At 33.8% G+C, this 20,003-nt stretch overlaps 1 protein-coding gene across 1 annotated transcript in view; it reads right to left on the minus strand.

Moving 5' to 3' along the window:
* Positions 1-9,112, minus strand: part of LOC125220921 (K(+) efflux antiporter 2, chloroplastic-like) — a 12,253-nt gene extending 3,141 nt beyond the window's left edge. Inside the window, exon 1 of the mRNA XM_048123052.1 lies at positions 8,903-9,112. Coding sequence (XP_047979009.1) covers positions 8,903-9,112 — 210 coding nt within the window. The remainder of the gene's footprint in view (positions 1-8,902) is intronic.
* Between the last annotated feature and the right edge of the window lie 10,891 nt (positions 9,113-20,003).

The raw sequence follows: 20,003 nt of genomic DNA on the forward strand, positions 1-20,003 counted from the left end.
AAGAAGGTGAATAGTTTTTTAACTTTTTAAATTTTTAATTTTATTTTTTTACTTAATTATAGATTAATATTCTAATTAGGTCTAAATGTGGTTAATTAGTATTGATCGTTAATTTTTTAACGGAATCGTTAAAAAAGGACTACTTTGGCAATATTTGTATTTGTTATGGACCTGTTTTTCAAAAAGTGAATGTTTTGGATTAAATTGATATTTCGGTCATAATTGACCTCTACTCTTTAATTTAATGAAATGTTTAATTTGCACTCTTCAACTAGTACTACAATTGGGTATTCTTCAGTGTTGGTACGACAATAAAAATAGAAACTGCAAGAGAGATTGTGATATGCAAGAAAGTATGAGTACTATAAGCTAGAGATGCAAACAATGATTTTTTCAAAATTTATATACAAATATTATAACATATTTACTTCTTTAGCATTATCAAATTTCACAAAATAACTACTCCCTCTGTCCCATTAAATGTGAAACGTTTGTTTTTCCACACATGTTTTAGAAAAATAAAAATAAATAGCTAGAGTGGAAAAAAAATAAAGTAAAAAAGCGAATAATGTAAAGGGGACTCTCCTCTTCATTATGGTCGTGTTCCGTTTCTGTATTTAAATCTGGTCTTCATGATCAAAACCATGTACAATGTATCACAAAGAACAATTCAAATCAATCACAATGTAGTCTTCAAGAGCTCTTGAGTTTTATTTTTCGCATTTTACTTTTATGGCAAAATGTGACTCTAAAATTGGGACGGACTTTTATGGCAAAATGTGACTCCAAAACTGGGACAGATGGAGTATTATTTATTTAAATTTAAAACTTTTGTATTACTAATTTAAAATATTGAATGCATTTAAATCCAGAAATGCAGCCCAAATCTTGGCCCTAGGATTAGATGATCCTTAGTCAATAATTAACCCAAAACACGGAAGGTCATAATTAAGTAGTTTTAAGTCATATTATAAGATTTGGGTTTATGTCATGTTAAGATCATTTTAGGTCATGTTTTGTTTTCATGACCTAAAAATAAACTAACTATGACCTAAAATGCCTTACGTATGACCGTGTTCCGTTTCTGTATTTAAATCTGGCCTTCATAGATCAAAACCATGTACAATGTATCACAAAGAACAATTCAAATCAATCACAATGTAGTCTTCAAGAGCTCTTGAGTTTTATTTTCCTCATTTTACTTTTTAACAAAGATCTTTAATCTCCCGGCCTCTGGACTGCATGATTACTTGAATTAATTTAATACTGCTGCGAAATGGTAGTACTCAGTATAGAAAATAAGGAAATGAATCATTTTCATGTTGAACGAAAATATAAATATTCAAAATATTATCTGGCTCAATAATCACACGTAAGACGATTCGAAATATACTGATTTTAAGAGTCAAGATTTGCACTTACAATATAACTCATGGTAGAACTTTTTTTTATTTTTATTTCGAAGCCATTGCAACAATGCAGTTATTCTGATTTAACTTTTATTCTTTTAACCATTACCTCCAACGAACTAACTACTACCACTACTATATTAGGCCAATAAGGAATTTACGGAGTATATAACAGACTAACAACAATTCACCATATTCAAATTTTGATTTCTAAATATAGTAAATACCATTTCTCAACCCTATCAATCTCTCTCTCTGAACAAAAAAAAAAAAAAAAAAACAAAAAAAAAAACTTATTTTCGACGAAGCTACCACAATATTGGCATTTTTACAATCTCATTTTCCATTTTTCCAGTACACTACAAATACGAATATTTGTATAGGATTTGGGAGGGAGATGAGTTCATCGCTGAAGCGAGCTGGGAGATAGGCCCTAATCAAGCCTGACTCCTCGCATCTTACACACAAGGTTAGCTGTGGGAAGATCTAGCTGATTTCCTAAATCCGATTTGACAACATCCTTGAGCTAATCCCTTGGTGCTGAGAAGCATGTGTGAAACGTGGCAAGAACTGGTGGTGTTGGCATCGATATTCTAAATATAGTAAATACCATTTCTCAACCCTATCAATCTCTCTCTCTGAACAAAAAAAAAAAAAAAAAAAAACTTATTTTCGACGAAGCTACCACAATATTGGCATTTTTACAATCTCATTTTCCATTTTTCCAGTACACTACAAATACGAATATTTGTATAGGATTTGGGAGGGAGATGAGTTCATCGCTGAAGCGAGCTGGGAGATAGGCCCTAATCAAGCCTGACTCCTCGCATCTTACACACAAGGTTAGCTGTGGGAAGATCTAGCTGATTTCCTAAATCCGATTTGACAACATCCTTGAGCTAATCCCTTGGTGCTGAGAAGCATGTGTGAAACGTGGCAAGAACTGGTGGTGTTGGCATCGATAGAGCTGACAGCACGTTGCTCAAGTACTCGATATCCACTGCTAGCTGCTGAGCTCCTTGATCTGTTATCTTCTGGATCCCGCGCAGCTGCTCTATAGAAAGAGCACTAGCTCCCTCACCAACCTACACTTTGGAGCCCCTTGCACAGCGGAAGACTTGTACAAAACAAATAAATCAGATAAGGATCTATTTGACCGATTATGCAATTAATCAATTCACATGTTAAACAGATAATTGCATGCTAGAACGCAAATAATTCATGCTCAAAGAAAGTAAATCCTAAAACATGAATTCTACGGTTTAGAGTTACCGATTTGATTCTCCAAAGAATCGTCGATTGCTCGCGCCTTCTCCACGATGATCTTCAATACTAGACCACGGATCTTCTCTCTGGTTCCCGAACTGTATCTCGATATCAGGGTGGGCTGATCTTATCAAAATACTAGGACTCGAATAAAGAAGACAGAAGAAATCCTTCTCCAATTAGGAGAGAAATTCGAACTCCTCTAGGTAGAGGGGGACGAAAATTATGAGTAATAATAATGAATGATTTATGTCTCCTTTATTCTCCTATTTATATTAAGTTCCTTTTGGGCCCAGACAGGGATCTATGGAAGGTTTTGGATATGGGCTCCCCCAATTAGCTTTTTACTAATTAAATTGAACCCACAATTTAATACAAGCTTACATTGGAATATTACGAGCAGCCACTACAGAAGTAATATTGAACTCTCCCCATCCAAATCCGAAATTACAAGTAATCCGGGTTTCCACTTTGTTTATTATTTATTTCCCGCGCTTAACATATAAATGTCCATTAATTAATTAATGTCTGCTATGGACTTAATTAATTAATATCTTATTCATTCCAAGAGTGGACTTAGCAAGAAACATTTATTTATTATTCATAGAGCGATAAAACTCCAACTGGATAAAACCTTGTTCAAGCTCCTCTTGAGGATATTATCAAACGAGACTCACCTCGCGCACGTTTCAACGTAATAGCAATCCTAGCACCGCTAGATATTAATCACCACTACCCAATATATCAGGATTATTGGGTTGCGAAAAACCCACACCATTTGATAAGTCAAAGTAGTGCATAATCAATACCGTATGCTCAATGCTAACATATGTAGATTAAGAAATAGTATTTTATCAAGACCTAGTCTTTCAGTAGATAGCATAAAGACACGTCTTGCTGTTAGATCCGTTCAGTGCTATACCACACCAATGTCATCTTATTTCAGTAAGGCTTAGAAATATGCGGACTGACATTGCAACCTTTCACGATAGATAGTCTAAGCCTATCTAGGTTGTGAAATTCTTCTTTTTCTTTTGCAAAGCATTGCATAGATCTGACCGTGTTACCTTAAAGTGGACGACGCCCACAACCGGTCTACTAAGCAAAAGACTTAGACTTTGTTTGCTTCTTATACATTTAAATGTTTATAAAACATCTTATAAATGCACAAGCAAACACAATGTAATAATATACTGATTCTATTCGTGCAAAACTGCTCGAATAATACTGAATCGGGTTAAAAGTGGATTATAGAGTTTTACGTATACAAGCAAGATTCTATTCGAGCGAAACTTGCTCGAAACATGCTTTTCAGTATACCAAACCTAACAATCTCCCACTTATACTCAAAACATGCTTTCGAGTATACCCACTGCCAAAAACTCTCCCACTTATACACAAAGCAGGTATTTGTACTAGATATATCGAACCACCATTCATTTCACAAGGTGAAAGAAAAATCTGCTTGGTTGTTCTCTGATAATATCTTTTTCACCATAATGTCTTTGCTGCGTACTTGATCTTTAATTAATTTCATCCCCATATGTGATTGCTTAGCTTAATAAACTCGTGTGTCCCTTGAGTTAGCCTTTACTAGAGTAATAAAAAAAATAATACTCATAGGCATACTCAAACTTACGATTAAAGCTATTAGGAAGATATTCCTAAGGTAAACACATATTTAGAGGATGACTTACTCGATCACTGATTAGTCATAAAACTAAGACAGTGTAACCCCAAGGACATTACATGAATGACTGGTAAACTAGAATATAGTTACTAGTCTTTCTCAAGCACTAGGGTATATTCATTACCTCAATCAAAATCCTTTGCCATGGTTAATATGATATATACTTGCTATGCATAAGCACAACTAATATCAAACTTAGTACACATTATAGCATACATGAGACAACTATCTCCGAAACTAGTCTCATAATTCTTGATCTCACTAAGCGTCAAACGACACTTGACTAGAGACAAGACAATTCCATCTTGAGAGGTATAAACCTTTTCATGGAATTTCTAATGCTTAAATGTTCCAAGCAATGTGTAGATATAGGATTCCTAAGAGAATCTCAACATTCTTTCTAGCGATCTTAAAAGGACTTAGATGCTAAGAATGTAATTAGTTTCTCTTAAATCATTTATCTTAAACTGGGTAGACAACCAGTTTCCTACGCCAGATGCCAATCTTAGTTGTTTGCAACTTTTGTAGATTTCATCATCGTAGAGTACCAATAATACCATATGTAATGCACTTTCAACTTCCTTGTGCTTACAGCACTGCTATGGGCAAAAGTCAAATTCCAGATATTTGACAATTTTGATAAAACACATATACTCTGATTTAGATGTTTGCCTAAGACCATGAAGGTCTTTATAAGCTTCAAATCATGCGTTTCTTGCCCTTAATTACATATTCCATTAGAATGTTCTAGTAGATGATTTCCTCAAGACTTCTATTTATAGAAGGCTGTCTTGACAATCATAATACATACATTCTAATTTATGTAAGTTCTAATAGACAATATGATCGAATAAATCCTGGCACAACGATAGCGAGAAGATAATTCTCTTTGGGCATAACCCATTGTCATTGTCTAGCCATTTGAGATCCACATTTACACTTGCAAAGATACTTGCTCCCACTGACTGACACAGCCTGTAGGTAGTATTGCAAGTCTTGTAAAACATGTTGTCTATCTTAGATTGTAATATGGAATCTATCACCTTTTCAAAGATGATTATCCAAATTAACCAATACTACATTGTAGTTAAAGGGATTATGTTCAAGTTAATCTAAGACCGAGTCTTACGACACTCTTAGACCCAAGAACTTGTTGTGTTCCAGTGGAACGCTCCCACTACGATATGGTTCTTACAATCTTAGGTACTGAAGTTGATTTTATTAGTGCAAAAGTTTCTAATGGTATGACTTCTTGGTAATGTGGAAAATCTGATATCTCTCTCTTTATTTTGAGAGTTATCACGCTGTTAGGCTTGTAGTTCATCTCTTGATCTTCATACAAGAATTATATCTTTGAAGATTACAGAACTTATAACCTTACATCATTTGGGACAAACCTTAAAACATGCCTCAGTACTCAACTCCAATTTCTTGGACACTTTTCCAACACGTGTTGGAACAACATTACACCTTGAGATGTGCTAGACTAGAGTCGCTCTAGTCCACAACTCGTGTTTTGTAGAAGGTACTGATGTTGGTAGTTTCTTTAATGTTTATCCCATCAATGATAAGATTTTAATGAGTACAACTCATCACTTAATCAAACTTGTCTTAGAAAGACTTAGATTCCTTCTTACATAACTATCCCATTCATTAGATGAATGCTTGGATTCGTTAATGGAGATTAGACTCCCACTACTGATCATAACCCTTTGCTCGTCTCCTTATGGTGTAAACCATTAAGACTTGCTAGTCTTTCTATGTTGCACTTCTATAAGTATTCTGAATCTCTTGAAAAATCAAATGATTCTAACTCATAGTGCATTAAACAGACTTTCTCAACTGTCAAGCTATTTAACGAAATGTTAAAATCTTGATAGTCTAGATCAGTTCGAACAATTTCTAAGTATTTTCTTGGCCTTAAGGCTAAGAGCCATAAATACTTTATCATTCAATGATTAAGAAGTTGATGTGTTTTTGAATACTCAACCTTGTCGCACTTATATTATTTTAATACTATGATGCCTTAAGCATCAACCATAAAACAATAGTTGAGCATTAATAGCTCCCACTGCAACAAAAACCTAACTGGATCAAGATCTCTTACTTAGAAGTTGCATTGTCATGTAAGTCATTGTCCTTCTATAAAATAGGTCAATCCAACTCACAAAACATCTTTTCTCGCTTTAAACAAACTTCGATGACAATCCAGGCTCTCCCATTTCCATATCTAGTCTTTTGTTCAAATGAACTAGGACTTAAGAAAAATGCAGCCTTTATGAATTCGTCATCTATCATGTTACTTTCCTCTAATAGTAACACAACGACTATTATTCTGAAGATTTTCTACTTTTCAGTTAAACCTTCTTATAGTCATTTCTTGTTACTTTAGGAGATGACTTATGTCAGAAACTATTTGAGTGATCAAAAGATCCTCAAAACATTCTGTCACTTTAGGATACTCCAATCGAATCATCTTAACAGATTCTATTGATAACCATCTTTCATCGTCATTAACCAAGATTTGTCGAGCTACTTAAAGGAAAATAGCTTGACCTTATTCCTCAAATAGCTTGTCAAGTACATGCATAATGTATTCTCGAACATTCTTCGTGGAATTATGTCGAGGAAATGGAGGACATGAATCATTGAGTATAAACTCCAAGCTTTCAGCGATGAGAATTTTATCCATTTTCGTTTCCGGTCTACATAATTTAGGCATTCGAGTTTTCTTTCTTTAAGGATCGCAGACAAATATTAAATGACATAATGAAGATTTGGCAAAGAAACTTATTATCACATACTCATGCTCAATACATAATCACAAATAACCACAAAACAATTATGTATCTTACAACAGCAAAATTAATAAATTATATCCTCCTCTGGAGGTTAATACGCATTAAAATTTTAACAATTTTACTGGTCACAACACCGACACATCAATTGCATCCTCCTCTGGAGGTTAATGCGCCTAATGTTGCCTAAGCACGACTATCAGATTTAGCATTACAGAATTTTATTTCTACAACACACTCTCATAATAATGTTCATGTGCTGACAACAAAACCAAGCTATCTCATAAATTCTGATTGAACCCTGAAACTCGCAGTTCCTTAGGATTATTGTCCCCACTCTGCAGGTGGCAATAATATTGGGAACCACTTTCTAGTTCATTCTATTTATTATGTGAGAAGTCCGCCCTTATGAACTTGTTATTTTCGTAGGATTATTGTCCCTACTCTGTAGGTGGCGATAATATTAGAAAATTAGCTTCACAAAATTTGGCAGTCCAACCGATGGAGACCGTATACAACGCACTTGTTGTAATCATCACTTAGACATTTTGTATGGTTTTTGCATAATTATCACATAAGCAGATAAAGCAGATAATCCACTTAAAATAGATAAACACCAAATAAACAGATAAATCTATTTAATGCATGACATTTTAAACACTCAGGATAATTAACGATAATTATTTAATCTAGTCAAGGGAGAATCAATTAAATAATTAAGTTTTATCTTGGATAATGTTTATCCAATTCATTTAGGATTTATCAAGATAGTATGTACTATCTAAACCCATTTAGGATTATTCTAGATTTTATTTCGATAAAATCATATCCTACAATTCAAGATAACGTTGATCTATGATTATCATTATTTAAATCGTACTAGGATATTACTAGATAGAAACAATTCCACCATTATCCATAAGATAAAAATAAAATCCTATCAACCAAGATTTATACAAATCTAATTCTATTTAGAATAGACATCCAGAATATATCAAACATTTCTTAGGATTTCTTAGATAAATAAATTTATCTAAATCCAATTAAATAAGGATTTCTTATATATCATCTTTATCCTAATCTATCTAGGATATAAATCCAAAGGATAAGGATAAATCTATAAGATAAGAATAAAATATTATATTATCATTATTCAAATCCATCTAGAATTTATCAATGAATAAATTCATATAAACTCATAGGATAAGAATAAAATAATATTATATTTATCTAAATCCAACTAGGATTTGTCTAGGGATAAATCCACATTAATCCATAGGATATAAATAAAAATTAAATTGTCATTATCCAAATTTAACTAGGATTCATCTAGGAATTAAATCCCTACAAATCCATAAAATAAGGATAAAATCTATAATTAATCCATGATTTAATACAAAATCAAATCATATATAATATATAAAATCTACAAGATATATTCAAATCTAATTTCCAAAATAATCTTGAATTATTTCCAAAATTAATTAAGGGTTAGGAAACCCTAATTTAATTTTGGAAAGTGAAGTCACGAGACGAGACAAAACGACGTTACGCATAGGGAAACCCTAATCTTGCGTTGTCGTACTCCCACTGAACCGCAGCCGCTGCTGGGCTCCCACTCGTCTCGCGAGCTCGACGAGCCTGACGCCTCCGACGCTGATGCATCGTCGTCGCTCTGCCGGTGCTGCACTGCACGATGCCGACGCTGCTGTCGCTGCGTCGTCGCACCCGCTGCACACCGCTGCTGCTTCCTCTCCGGCGCTCTGCGTTTCTGCTCGTCGCTGCTGCGACGTCGCCTTCGCAGCCGCTGTGACAACAGCTTCCTCCGAGCCCGGAAACTGCCCATGAAGGGCTCCCACTCGTAAAACTGTCGCCGCCGGAAACCTGTTGTCTCGATGGCAGATCGCCGCTGCTATCTGTGCAGCTGCGTCGTTAGTTGCCCTCGCCATAGCTGCTGGAGTTCACCCAGTCTCAGCCACGACGCGCTGGTCAGATTCCTTGCGGAAATCTCCGCAAAATCATGAAGAGAACGATTTGATTCTCCATTAGGAAACAATTGAAACAAATTCACGTACATAAAATACGTAAACAACAATCCCAATCAAATTGTCATCATTATATGTAATGATTATTCAAATAATAAATCAACATAAAATGACAACTAATAAACATGATTCGGGCGCTCCTTGCACAGCGGAAGATTTGTACAAAACAAATAAATCAGATACGGATCTATTTGACCGATTATGCGATTAATCAATTCACATGTTAAACAGATAATTGCATGCTAGAACGCAAATAATTCATGCTCAAAGAAAATAAATCCTAAAACATGAATTCTATGGTTTAGAGTTACCGATTTGATTCTCCAAAGAATCGTCGATTGATCGTGCCTTCTCCACGTGATGATCTTCAATACTAGACCACGGATCTTCTCTCTGGTTCCCGAACTGTATCTCGATATCAGGGTGGGCTGATCTTATCAAAATACTAGGACTCGAATAAAGAAGATAGAAAAATTCCTCACGGAGGGAGAGCTGATATTCTCACGGAGGAGAAAATCAAGAAAAATTCGCTTCCTTCTGTAGAGAGAAAGGAACGAAATTTTGTAGAGAAATTAATGAATCATTCTGTCTCCTTTATTCTCCTATTTATATTAAGTTCCTTTTGGGCCCAGACAGGGATCTATGGAAGGTTTTGGATATGGGCTCCCTCAATTAGCTTTTTACTAATTAAATTGAACCTACAATTTAATACAAGCTTATATTGGAATATTACGAGCAGCCACTACAGAAGTAATGTTGAACTCTCCACATCCAAATCCGAAATTATAAGTAATCCGAGTTTCCACTTTGTTTATTATTTATTTCTCGCGCTTAAGATATAAATGTCCATTAATTAATTAATGTCTGCTATGGACTTAATTAATTAACATCTTATTAATTCCAAGAGTGGACTTAGCAAGAAACATTTATTTATTATTCATAGAGTAATAAAACTCCAACTGGCCAGTTTTCCGAATAATAAAACCTTGTTCGAGCTCCTCTTGAGGACATTATCAAACGAGACTCAGCTCGCGCACGATTCAATATAATAGCAATCCTAACACCGCTAGATATTGATCACCACTACCCAATATATCAGGATCATTGGGTTACGAAAAACCCGCACCATTTGATAAGTCAAAGTAATGCATAATCAATACCGTATGCTCAATGCTAACCTACATTGATTAAGAAACAAATATTTATCAAGACTTCGCCTTTCAGTAGATAGCATAAGGGCAAGTCTTGCTGTTAGATCCGTTCAGTGCTATACCACACCAATGTCATCTTATTTCAGTAAGGCTTAGAAATATGCGGACTGACATTGCAACCTTTCTCGATGGATAGTCAAATTCCAACTAGGTTGTGAAATTTATCTTTTTCTTTGTTTAGAACTGACCGTGTTACCTTAAAGTGGACAACGCCCACAACCGGCCTACTAAAACAAAGACTTAGACTTTGTTAAGTTAACTTAATTAAACATGCATTAACATCCATTAAATGTAAAACATAACAACATTATGACAAAAATAATCTGTTTTATTCATTGGAAAATAAAATAAGAGTTTTACAGTATTCAATCACTCGAAACGTGATTTTTAGTATACAAACTCTAACAATCTCCCACTTATACTCAAAACACTTTCGAGTATACAAAATGTGCTAACGTCTAATAATTCTCCCACTTATACTGAAAGCGGATTGAGGTCTTGAATTAGTCGAACTCCCATTCCTTCAACATGGCTTTCAAACGGCTTTACCGCTAATGCCTTCGTGAAAGGATCTGCCAGGTTGTTTTCTGACTCAATCTTGACCACTTTTATGTCTCCTCTCTGCACTATATCTCGAATGATATGATACTTCATCTCTATGTGCTTGCTCGCCTTCACACATATTCGGAAGTTGATTTTCTTGAATCTACATCAGCTTGAAAATCTGAATCTGTATATCCTAAAGGACAGAGCTCGGCTGCATTGTAAACTAAAACATAGTGCTTAGTCCGATTAAGGTACTTGAGTATGTTCTTTACGGCAGTCCAATGTCCTTGGCCGGGATTTGATTGATATCTTGCTACCATGCCAACAGCAAAGCAAATATCAGGTCTAGTACAAAGCATAGCATACATGAGACTACCAACTGCCGAGGCATATGGTATTCTTCTCATCTCTGCTATCTCAGATGTTGTCTTAGGACACATCTCTTGAGATAAATGGATGCCATGTCTAAAAGGTAGGAAACCTTTCTTGGCATCTTGCATGCTAAAACGTCTAAGTACTGTATCGATGTAAGATTCTTGGGATAAGCACAACATTCTCTTTGCACGGTTCCTTAGAACCTTGATACCGAGAATGTGTCCCGCATCACCCATATCTTTCATCTCGAACTGGCTGGACAACCAAGTTCGCACCGATGACAACATCTTTTTATTGTTTCCAATTAGAAGAATGTCATCTACATATAGAACTAAGAACACAACATTTCCTTTCTCAACCTTCTTATACACGCAGCTTTCATTAGGGCATTTTTCGAATCCAAACTTTTGAACGGTTTGATCGAAACACTGGTTCCATGATCTAGATGCTTGCTTGAGGCCATAAATGGCCTTCTTAAGCTTCCAAACCATGTGTTCCTTGCCCTTTACTACATAGCCTTCGGGTTGTTCCATGTAGATTGTCTCCTCAAGACTCCCGTTTAAAAACGCAGTCTTAACGTCCATCTGCCATACTTCCCAAACCATGTAAGCTGCTATAGACAAAAGTATACGGATCGATTTGAGCATAGCCACTGGGGAGAAGGTCTCATCGTAATCGATGCCTTCCTTTTGGGTATACCCCTTAGCCACTAGTCTTGCCTTGAAGACTTTAACTCGTCCATCGGGTCCACGTTTACGTTTGTATATCCACTTACTCTCAATGGCAGTACAGCCTTCGGGTAGGACAGACAAATCGTAGACGTCTTTGTCTACCATAGATTGTAGTTCCGAATCCATTGCTTTCACCCATTCGCAATGATCGACATCTGCCTGCGCCTCTGCAAGATTCCAGGGATCAAGTACATTGTTGTCCGAGGAGTGATCCATACACTCTCCCAAACCAATGTATCTTTCGGGCTCGTGAGAGACCCTCCCACTGCGACGCGGCACTACAACATCTGGAGTATTAGTTGAAATTTCTGGAATTGTTGTTACACTAGGTAATTGTTCTTGGTTAATGGAAGTCGTGACTTGAGTCAGCTCTTCTAGAGCTATCTCACTGCTGGACTTATGATTCATTACAAAGTCTTCCTCTAAGAATGTGGCATGAGTGCTCACAATTACTTTATGATCTCGGAGACTATAGAATTCATAAGCTTTCGTTCCTCTAGGGTATCCTATAAACATACAAACCTCCGTCCTAGATTCCAGCTTAGTTGGATCCATTTCCAATACATGGGCCGGACACCCCCACACTCTGAGATGTTCCAGATTGGGCTTTCGCCCATTGCACAACTCATATGGGGTAGTAGGAACTGATTTAGAAGGTAAGTTGTCTAAGAGATAGTTTGTTGATGGCAAAGCATGCCCCCAAAACGAAATAGGTAACTGTGCATACTCATCATCGAGCGGACCATATTTAATAAGGTCATGTTCCTTCTTTCAGCTACGCCATTCTGCTGGGGTGTGCCCGGCGCAGTCGTTTGGGATTGTATTCCCGCCACTGATAAGTAGTCCAAAAACTCGGCACTTAGGTATTCGGCTCCGCGATCAGATCGCAGGTATTTGATACTCTTACCATGATGCGTCTCTACTTTAGCCTTAAACTCCTTGATCTTGTCAAAAGTTTCAGACTTGTAGCGCATCAAATAGATGTATCCGATTTTCGAGTAGTCATCTGTGAAGGTGACGAAATATCGAAAACCGCCCCTTGCCTCGGTTGACATTGGTCCACACACATCAGTATGAATGAGCTCAAGTACTTCCTTGGCCCTATTCTCCTTTGACCTAAATGGTCTCTTAGTCATCTTGCCTTCGAGACAGGATTCACACTTCGAAAATGATTCTTTCTCAAGACCTTTGATAAGATCTTGATCATCCATCACATGAATTCTTCTTTCGTTGGCATGACCAAGTCTAAGGTGCCATAAGTACGTTTCATTCATTGAACTTGAAGGTTCTTTTCTTTTCTTAGAAATTTTCGATGTAGCATTGAGTTCTGATTTACGTTGATTAAATTGTGTAGAAGTGATTGTGTACAGATTGTTTTCCATGATACCACGACAGATATAAGAACCATCTTTCTTAATAACGCAATTGTCATTAAAAGAAATCGAATATCCATCAAAAGACAATTTAGAAACTGAAATTAAATTTCTTCTAAAAGAAGGTATCAACAAAACATTCTTCAAAATAAAAAATCTATCACTAGAAAAACGCAAATAAACGTCTCCCACTGCAACGGCCGCCACTTTCGTAGCGTCGCTCAGCTGGACTTCGATCTCACGATCATGTAACCGTCTTGTCACATGCATTAAGTCAGGATCAAAACATATATGATCAGTTGCTCCAGTATCAATAACCCAAGTATGAGTAGATGTCGAAGCCAAACATGACTCGACTACTAGAGCATGGTGCATACCTGTAGCCTTGCCCTTCTTAGGACAATTTGGCTTCCAATGACCCTTCTCTCCACATTTGAAGCACTTTCCAGTAGGCTTCTTGTCACCCCGTTGTTTCTTCTTTCCCTTAGCATTCTTAGCTGCCACTGGGTTCGGTGCCTTTTTCTTTCCTTTTCTAGGCTTAGAGCCAGAGGAATTAGGCGTCAAACTCAGCATAGCTACCTTAGCTTGAACCATAAGGTCCTCCGCCGACTGAAGTTCAGTCAGCAGCTCTGCCAAGGTGTAATTCCGCTTGTTCATCTCGAAATTGAGCTTGAACTGTTGGAAGCTAGGGGGAAGACTTTGAAGGATTATAGTAACCTGGGACTCGGGATCGATCGTCCCTCCCAAAACCTCAATCTGGTTGAGGTGGCTCATCATCTCGAGGACGTGTTGCCTCACAGACGATCCTTCCTTCATAGACTTCGTCATGATACTCCGAAAGGCTTGAGACTTAGCCGTTCGATTCTGAGTACCAAAAACATTTGCGAGATTCGTCATGATCTCGGCGGCAGTTTCCATGGCAGAATGTTGATGCTTGAGTACTGATGACATAGAAGCCAACATATAGCACTTAGCCATCTCATTCGCCTTATGCCACCGTCTATACGCATCTCCCAGTGCTTGCGCGGCATTGGCTGCCGGCACAGCTGGGCGTGGAGTAGTGAGCACAAACTTGTACTCTTCGGCTGTGAGAACGATATCCAAGTTTTGTTTCCATTCTATGTAATTTTGGCCCTCGGGTTTGTTTTCTTTGAGAATGGCAGAAAGAGGATTAAAAGACATCTTGACGAATTTTATTGCACTGCAAACAGAAGAATTTACTTTTTGTCATAAGCTTATGTAAGGAATTGAGTAGATTAACCATAAAACTTTTCAAAATCTTACAACAGCAAAATTAATAAATTGTATCCTCCTCTGGAGGTTAATACGCATTAAAATTTTGACAATTTTACTGGTCACAACACCGACGCATCAATAGCTTCCTCCTCTGGAGGTTGACACGCCTAATGCTGCCTAAGCACGACCATCAGATTTAGCATTACAGAATTTTATTTCTACAACACACTCCCATAACAATGTCCATGTGTTGATAACAAAACCAAGCTATCTCATAAATTCTGATTGAACCCTGAAACTGTAGTTCCTTAGGATTATTGTCCCTACTCTGTAGGTGGCGATAATATTGGGAACCACTTTCTAGTTCATTCTATTTATTATGTGAGAAGTCCGCCCTTATGAACTTACTGTTTTCGTAGGATTATTGTCCCTACTCTGTAGGTGGCGATAATATTAGAAAATCAGCTTCACAAAATTTGGCAGTCCAACCGATGGAGACCATATATAAACTTTTAGTTCATAATTATCGCTTAGATATTAGGGTTATGGTTTTTCATTAATTATCCTTTAGCCTTAAGGCAGATTAAGACTAATTAAATTTTGTTGGTATTTAATTGACTGGATAATTAAATCCTTTATTAACTTTAATATCTTAGTTTAGGAATTATTAATCTAGAATTTAATTCTTATTCATGTCTTACTATAAGATATATCTAAAATAAAGTACATTATTTATAATCTTAACTAGACATGAAAAATTAAATGTATATAAATATATAAAGCCACAGTTTTTTTGGAGGGAAATTTAGGGGGAAATCAGATGGAATTTCCCTCATTTATAATACTCCAAATCCAACCAATATGTTAACTAATGGTCAGAAGAATCACTCCCAAGAAAGATGTCAATTAGTCAAATCATAATTTTTAAACCATCAAATAAAAATAAGATATCAATTACTCTCTCTCCATTCATTTTATTGACCAATGAGATTATGCCATTTGTTACAATTTCATAGGTCAATAAATATTTTATTTATTATTCAAATATCTTTATATATTAAATGAAATAAATAAATAAAAATTATACCAAAATTCATATTTTTTTCATCCTCTACAATTTGAGATCACATTCGCTATATGTCTATTCACAAAAAAAATATCTTAAAAGCTCAGTTGTTTTGGGGGGAATTTTAAGGGATTTCTCTCCTTTTTCAATTTTCAGTCTTAGGGGGAAATAATTAAAAAGTTCTCTGCCAATTCTAAATCAAAAGTGATAACGTTTTTTTTTTCATTTTTTTTAAATTGTATTTTAGAGAGCAGTAACTGTTATTAACTAATAGATAAAATAATTATCTGTCAATATTGCATTGCAACCAACAGTCAATAGTGTAAATTATTGTTTTAAAGCTGATAAAAGATCCAATCAATCAAATAAGTCACATCATCATTTTTTAATATAGAGCCAAAATCAAATGGCACAAAACAAGGTTTCTCCCAACAAAAAATGACGGATTGGAGTCTTGGAGATAAAATAATACGTAGGAGGGAAGTTATTCTTTCTCAGAGCCAAAAGTTTGAAATTTGAATTTTAAAAAGCCAAAATTTATTTAGAAATTGCTCTATAAATATCAATTCCATGATAGACAGCCATAAACCAGGTACTTCTTTCTCTCTCTACAATTTTACGATTACTTTTTTATCTCTTTTCTTTATAGCTTTCTAATTTGTTTTCTTTCTAATATCTCACTGTTTATGTTCACCATTTATGTTTTGCAGATAATTAAAGTTTGTGATCTCTATTTTATTTTTCTTATTATAATGTTTCACTATTATAGTTTCTTTTCATTAATGTATTTATTTATTTTTCCACCCATTACATGAACATTGTATAAATAGATATAATTCTCTTCCAAGTTCCAACATCTTCAACACACTATACGAAGAAAAATTGAGGAAATTTCAGAATAAGAAGCAGCAATACAAGGTCATTTGATGTGGTCGTTCAGTCGTTCTATCTGGAACTGAATAATTGACATTTGACCGGTCAACCCCCGCCAAATCCTTCAGTCTTTGAAAGTAAACAAGAGAGGAATAAGAAGAATCGTTGTGAAGAATAGAGGAGGAATATGGGGGAAGTCCAGAGGTAGAAGCTGCAGAAAAGTTCAGATCTGGTTTTTTTTTTTTAGACGAGGAAGACAACCGTTCTTCATTTTTTTTCTAATCGATCTATCTAACTTAAAGAGTTAATGACTGATTTAATTGAATAAATAAATTATTTTGATTGTTATTGTTGTTACATGGCGACTCCATTCTAATTCTATTTATAATTTTCATTTTTTTTAATAGCCATTTCATTCTAATTCTACTTTATTTAAATTATTGATTATTGATAATAACCAAGAAATTATTATTTAAAAATATTTAAATATGAATAAAAATATATTTAGATTATTGGAACCCATGACTTTACTTCAACAATTTTATGCGGAGTAATATTTTTAGATATGAAAACTCTTAAAAAATAGAACTAATTATTATTTTTAACAAGTTTTAATAATTTTTAAAATATTATACATTATTAATACTTTATTATTATTATTATTATTATTATTATTATTATTATTATTATTATTATTATTATTATTATTATTATTATTATTATTATTATTATATAAAGCCGCAATTTTTTGCTGTCCCATTTTGGCACCCACTTTAATAAAATTTCTTCCTATCATATGTTAAAATATTAAAAACGATCATGAAACATAATGTATACTTTATGGAACATATATCTAGATTATTCATTGCGTGTGATTATTATTCTCTACTTCTAACATGAATATTAAAAAAAGGTGAGCTATCAGCCTAATAATTAGCTTTTTGACACAAGTATAAATTATATTGGCCCAGTAGTTAAAACGCTGATTTTATTGCTTCAATTATTAACCAAATAGTAAACATATTCTTTCTATGCTGTAATAAATAAACATTTGTGTAATAAAGTAATCTTGAGTTTTTTGGGAGAATTCTAAGAGACTTCCCTTCTGAATTGAAATTTTGGTTTAGGAAGGAAATGAGAGGAAGCTATCTGGCAACTATCATTACAACCTTTTCATTTTATTTATTTATTTTTAAAATATTTTAAAACACTGCAGGATTGTTATTGATTAGGAGATAAAATAATTATGATATGACAAAAGTACTTTCATGCATTAAAACTATTGGTTAATAGTGAGTAACACTACTTTAAGGCTGATAAAACTTACAATCAAATAGACATCAAATCAACTTTTGAATATAGTATCAAACCCAATTATACATAATAAGATTTTCCCCCAAAAAATAAGCGACTTCTATGTAACAAAAAATATCCTCCTAAAAAAAGAGCAGGTTTTTCCCGAAAAAAAAAAAAAAGAGGGGGTCTTCTCTCTTAAAAAAGAATGTGTTTTCCCCCAAAAAAGAGTGGAGATGCTCTAAGGAGTTATATATAGTGTGAACCAAACCCTAGAAATAAATTTGGACCCAAACAAATTTAAAGATTGCGTATATATGTTCTAGATTAATTGCACAATAAAGATTATTAAGGAGTTATATAGTGTAGATTAACTGCTCAATAAAGATTGTTAAGGAGTTATATATAGTGTAGATTATCTGATGTGCATGCTCCACTTCTTAATAGTTAGAGATGAGCAACTATTACAAAATCAAAATGACACTATTTAATTTTTTTGTATTTATTAATTTTGATTTTATGTTAGATATTTATACTTTGATCTAGGTAAGAAATTTGAGTTTTAGAACCTGTGAGTATCTATTTAGTTGCAAAAAGTTGTAAGTGGACTAATGTTTGCTACCAATATTCTCTCATATATTCGCCCATATTGTGATTTGAAATTCAAATGGGTTGTTATTTTAATATAATTTTATGCACTCTTCTTCCCTACCTAAGCGAGACGTTTCTATTTTGGCACAAGAATTTAGATAGTGGTGTTTAGTTAATTAATTCATTAATAATAAAATAAGAAAGAGAAAAAAGGAAAAAGTAAGAGAGGAAAGATAAAGTAGGAGAGATGGGAGGAAAAAGTAGGAAAGAGTAGCATAATTTTTTAATCCGAAAATATTATCAATGATTAATGCATATTTCATTCCTTAAAGTAAATCATCCTATTTATTTCATTTTTTTTTTGACTATCAAGTTGTCTCAACTACTACCAATCAATTTCATACGGTATGTTAGAAAAAAGACTGAAAATGTCGACAGCATTTTTTTAGCCTAAACTTTAAAATTGAGACCATTTTTTTCATTTAATCATTTGTTAGCATACATATGCAACAAACAACTGAAAATATGTATAGTTTTTCCAAATTTTAATTCCAATCAAATTAAAGTTATAAAAAGAAGAAAAAATATTATCGTAATAAATTAATTGAATTAGAAACTAAATCAAATGAAATTAAATTGGTCATTGTCAATTTTTTGGCAAAGATGTGCAAGACATACAATTAAAAATATGTATATTTATTTCCATACTTTAATCCATACATATAGTACTTACAAGCTTTACTGACAATTTTTTGGGAGAATTCTAAAGGATTTTCTGACAACTTTCAAACTGCAACATGAGGGGAAAATTTGGGAAAAGTTATGCTACAGTTAATTTATTGTATGATATCGTGAATGAGATAAAAATTTAATATTTTATAAAAAATAAATATTAACTATATAAAATTTTAAAAATAATTAGATTCTTTTTTTTTGTAATCTACATAATTATTCCATATTATTGTTTGTAAATTTTTTATTTTTAATAAAATAAAGGAAATGTCAAATTAAATACTGACAGTATTTTAGTTTTGATTTATGTTATATATTATTGCAGTATTTTAAATATATTTTAATTCTAAAGTTAATGTAATTTTTTTATAAATATTTATAAATAAATTACTTAGAAAATTCTATTTTATTGTGTAATTTATAGTTGTAATTTATTAATAGTATTGTGGGGTTAATGTGTTATTTAATAATTATGTAGGTAAGATTGAAACAAAATTAAACCAAGCATCTTATTCTAATAAATTGTTATATCATGGTAAATATAGCTACATGGAATATACATACAACCATAATTTAAATTTATTGATTTTACGAAAAAGACAAAAAAATGTATAACAGTAACTTATAATATTGTTTTTTATGAAAAATAAAAATTTTAAATTTTAAATAGAAAAAAAAAAGCTATACTCATTAATTTTTTAAATAAAATATTCTTATTAATGCTAACTTATTTACATAGTATCATAAATGTTAACAAAGTAGACGAAT

The sequence above is a fragment of the Salvia hispanica genome, chromosome 4 (assembly GCF_023119035.1).
Source record: "Salvia hispanica cultivar TCC Black 2014 chromosome 4, UniMelb_Shisp_WGS_1.0, whole genome shotgun sequence".
Taxonomy (NCBI): domain Eukaryota; kingdom Viridiplantae; phylum Streptophyta; class Magnoliopsida; order Lamiales; family Lamiaceae; genus Salvia; species Salvia hispanica.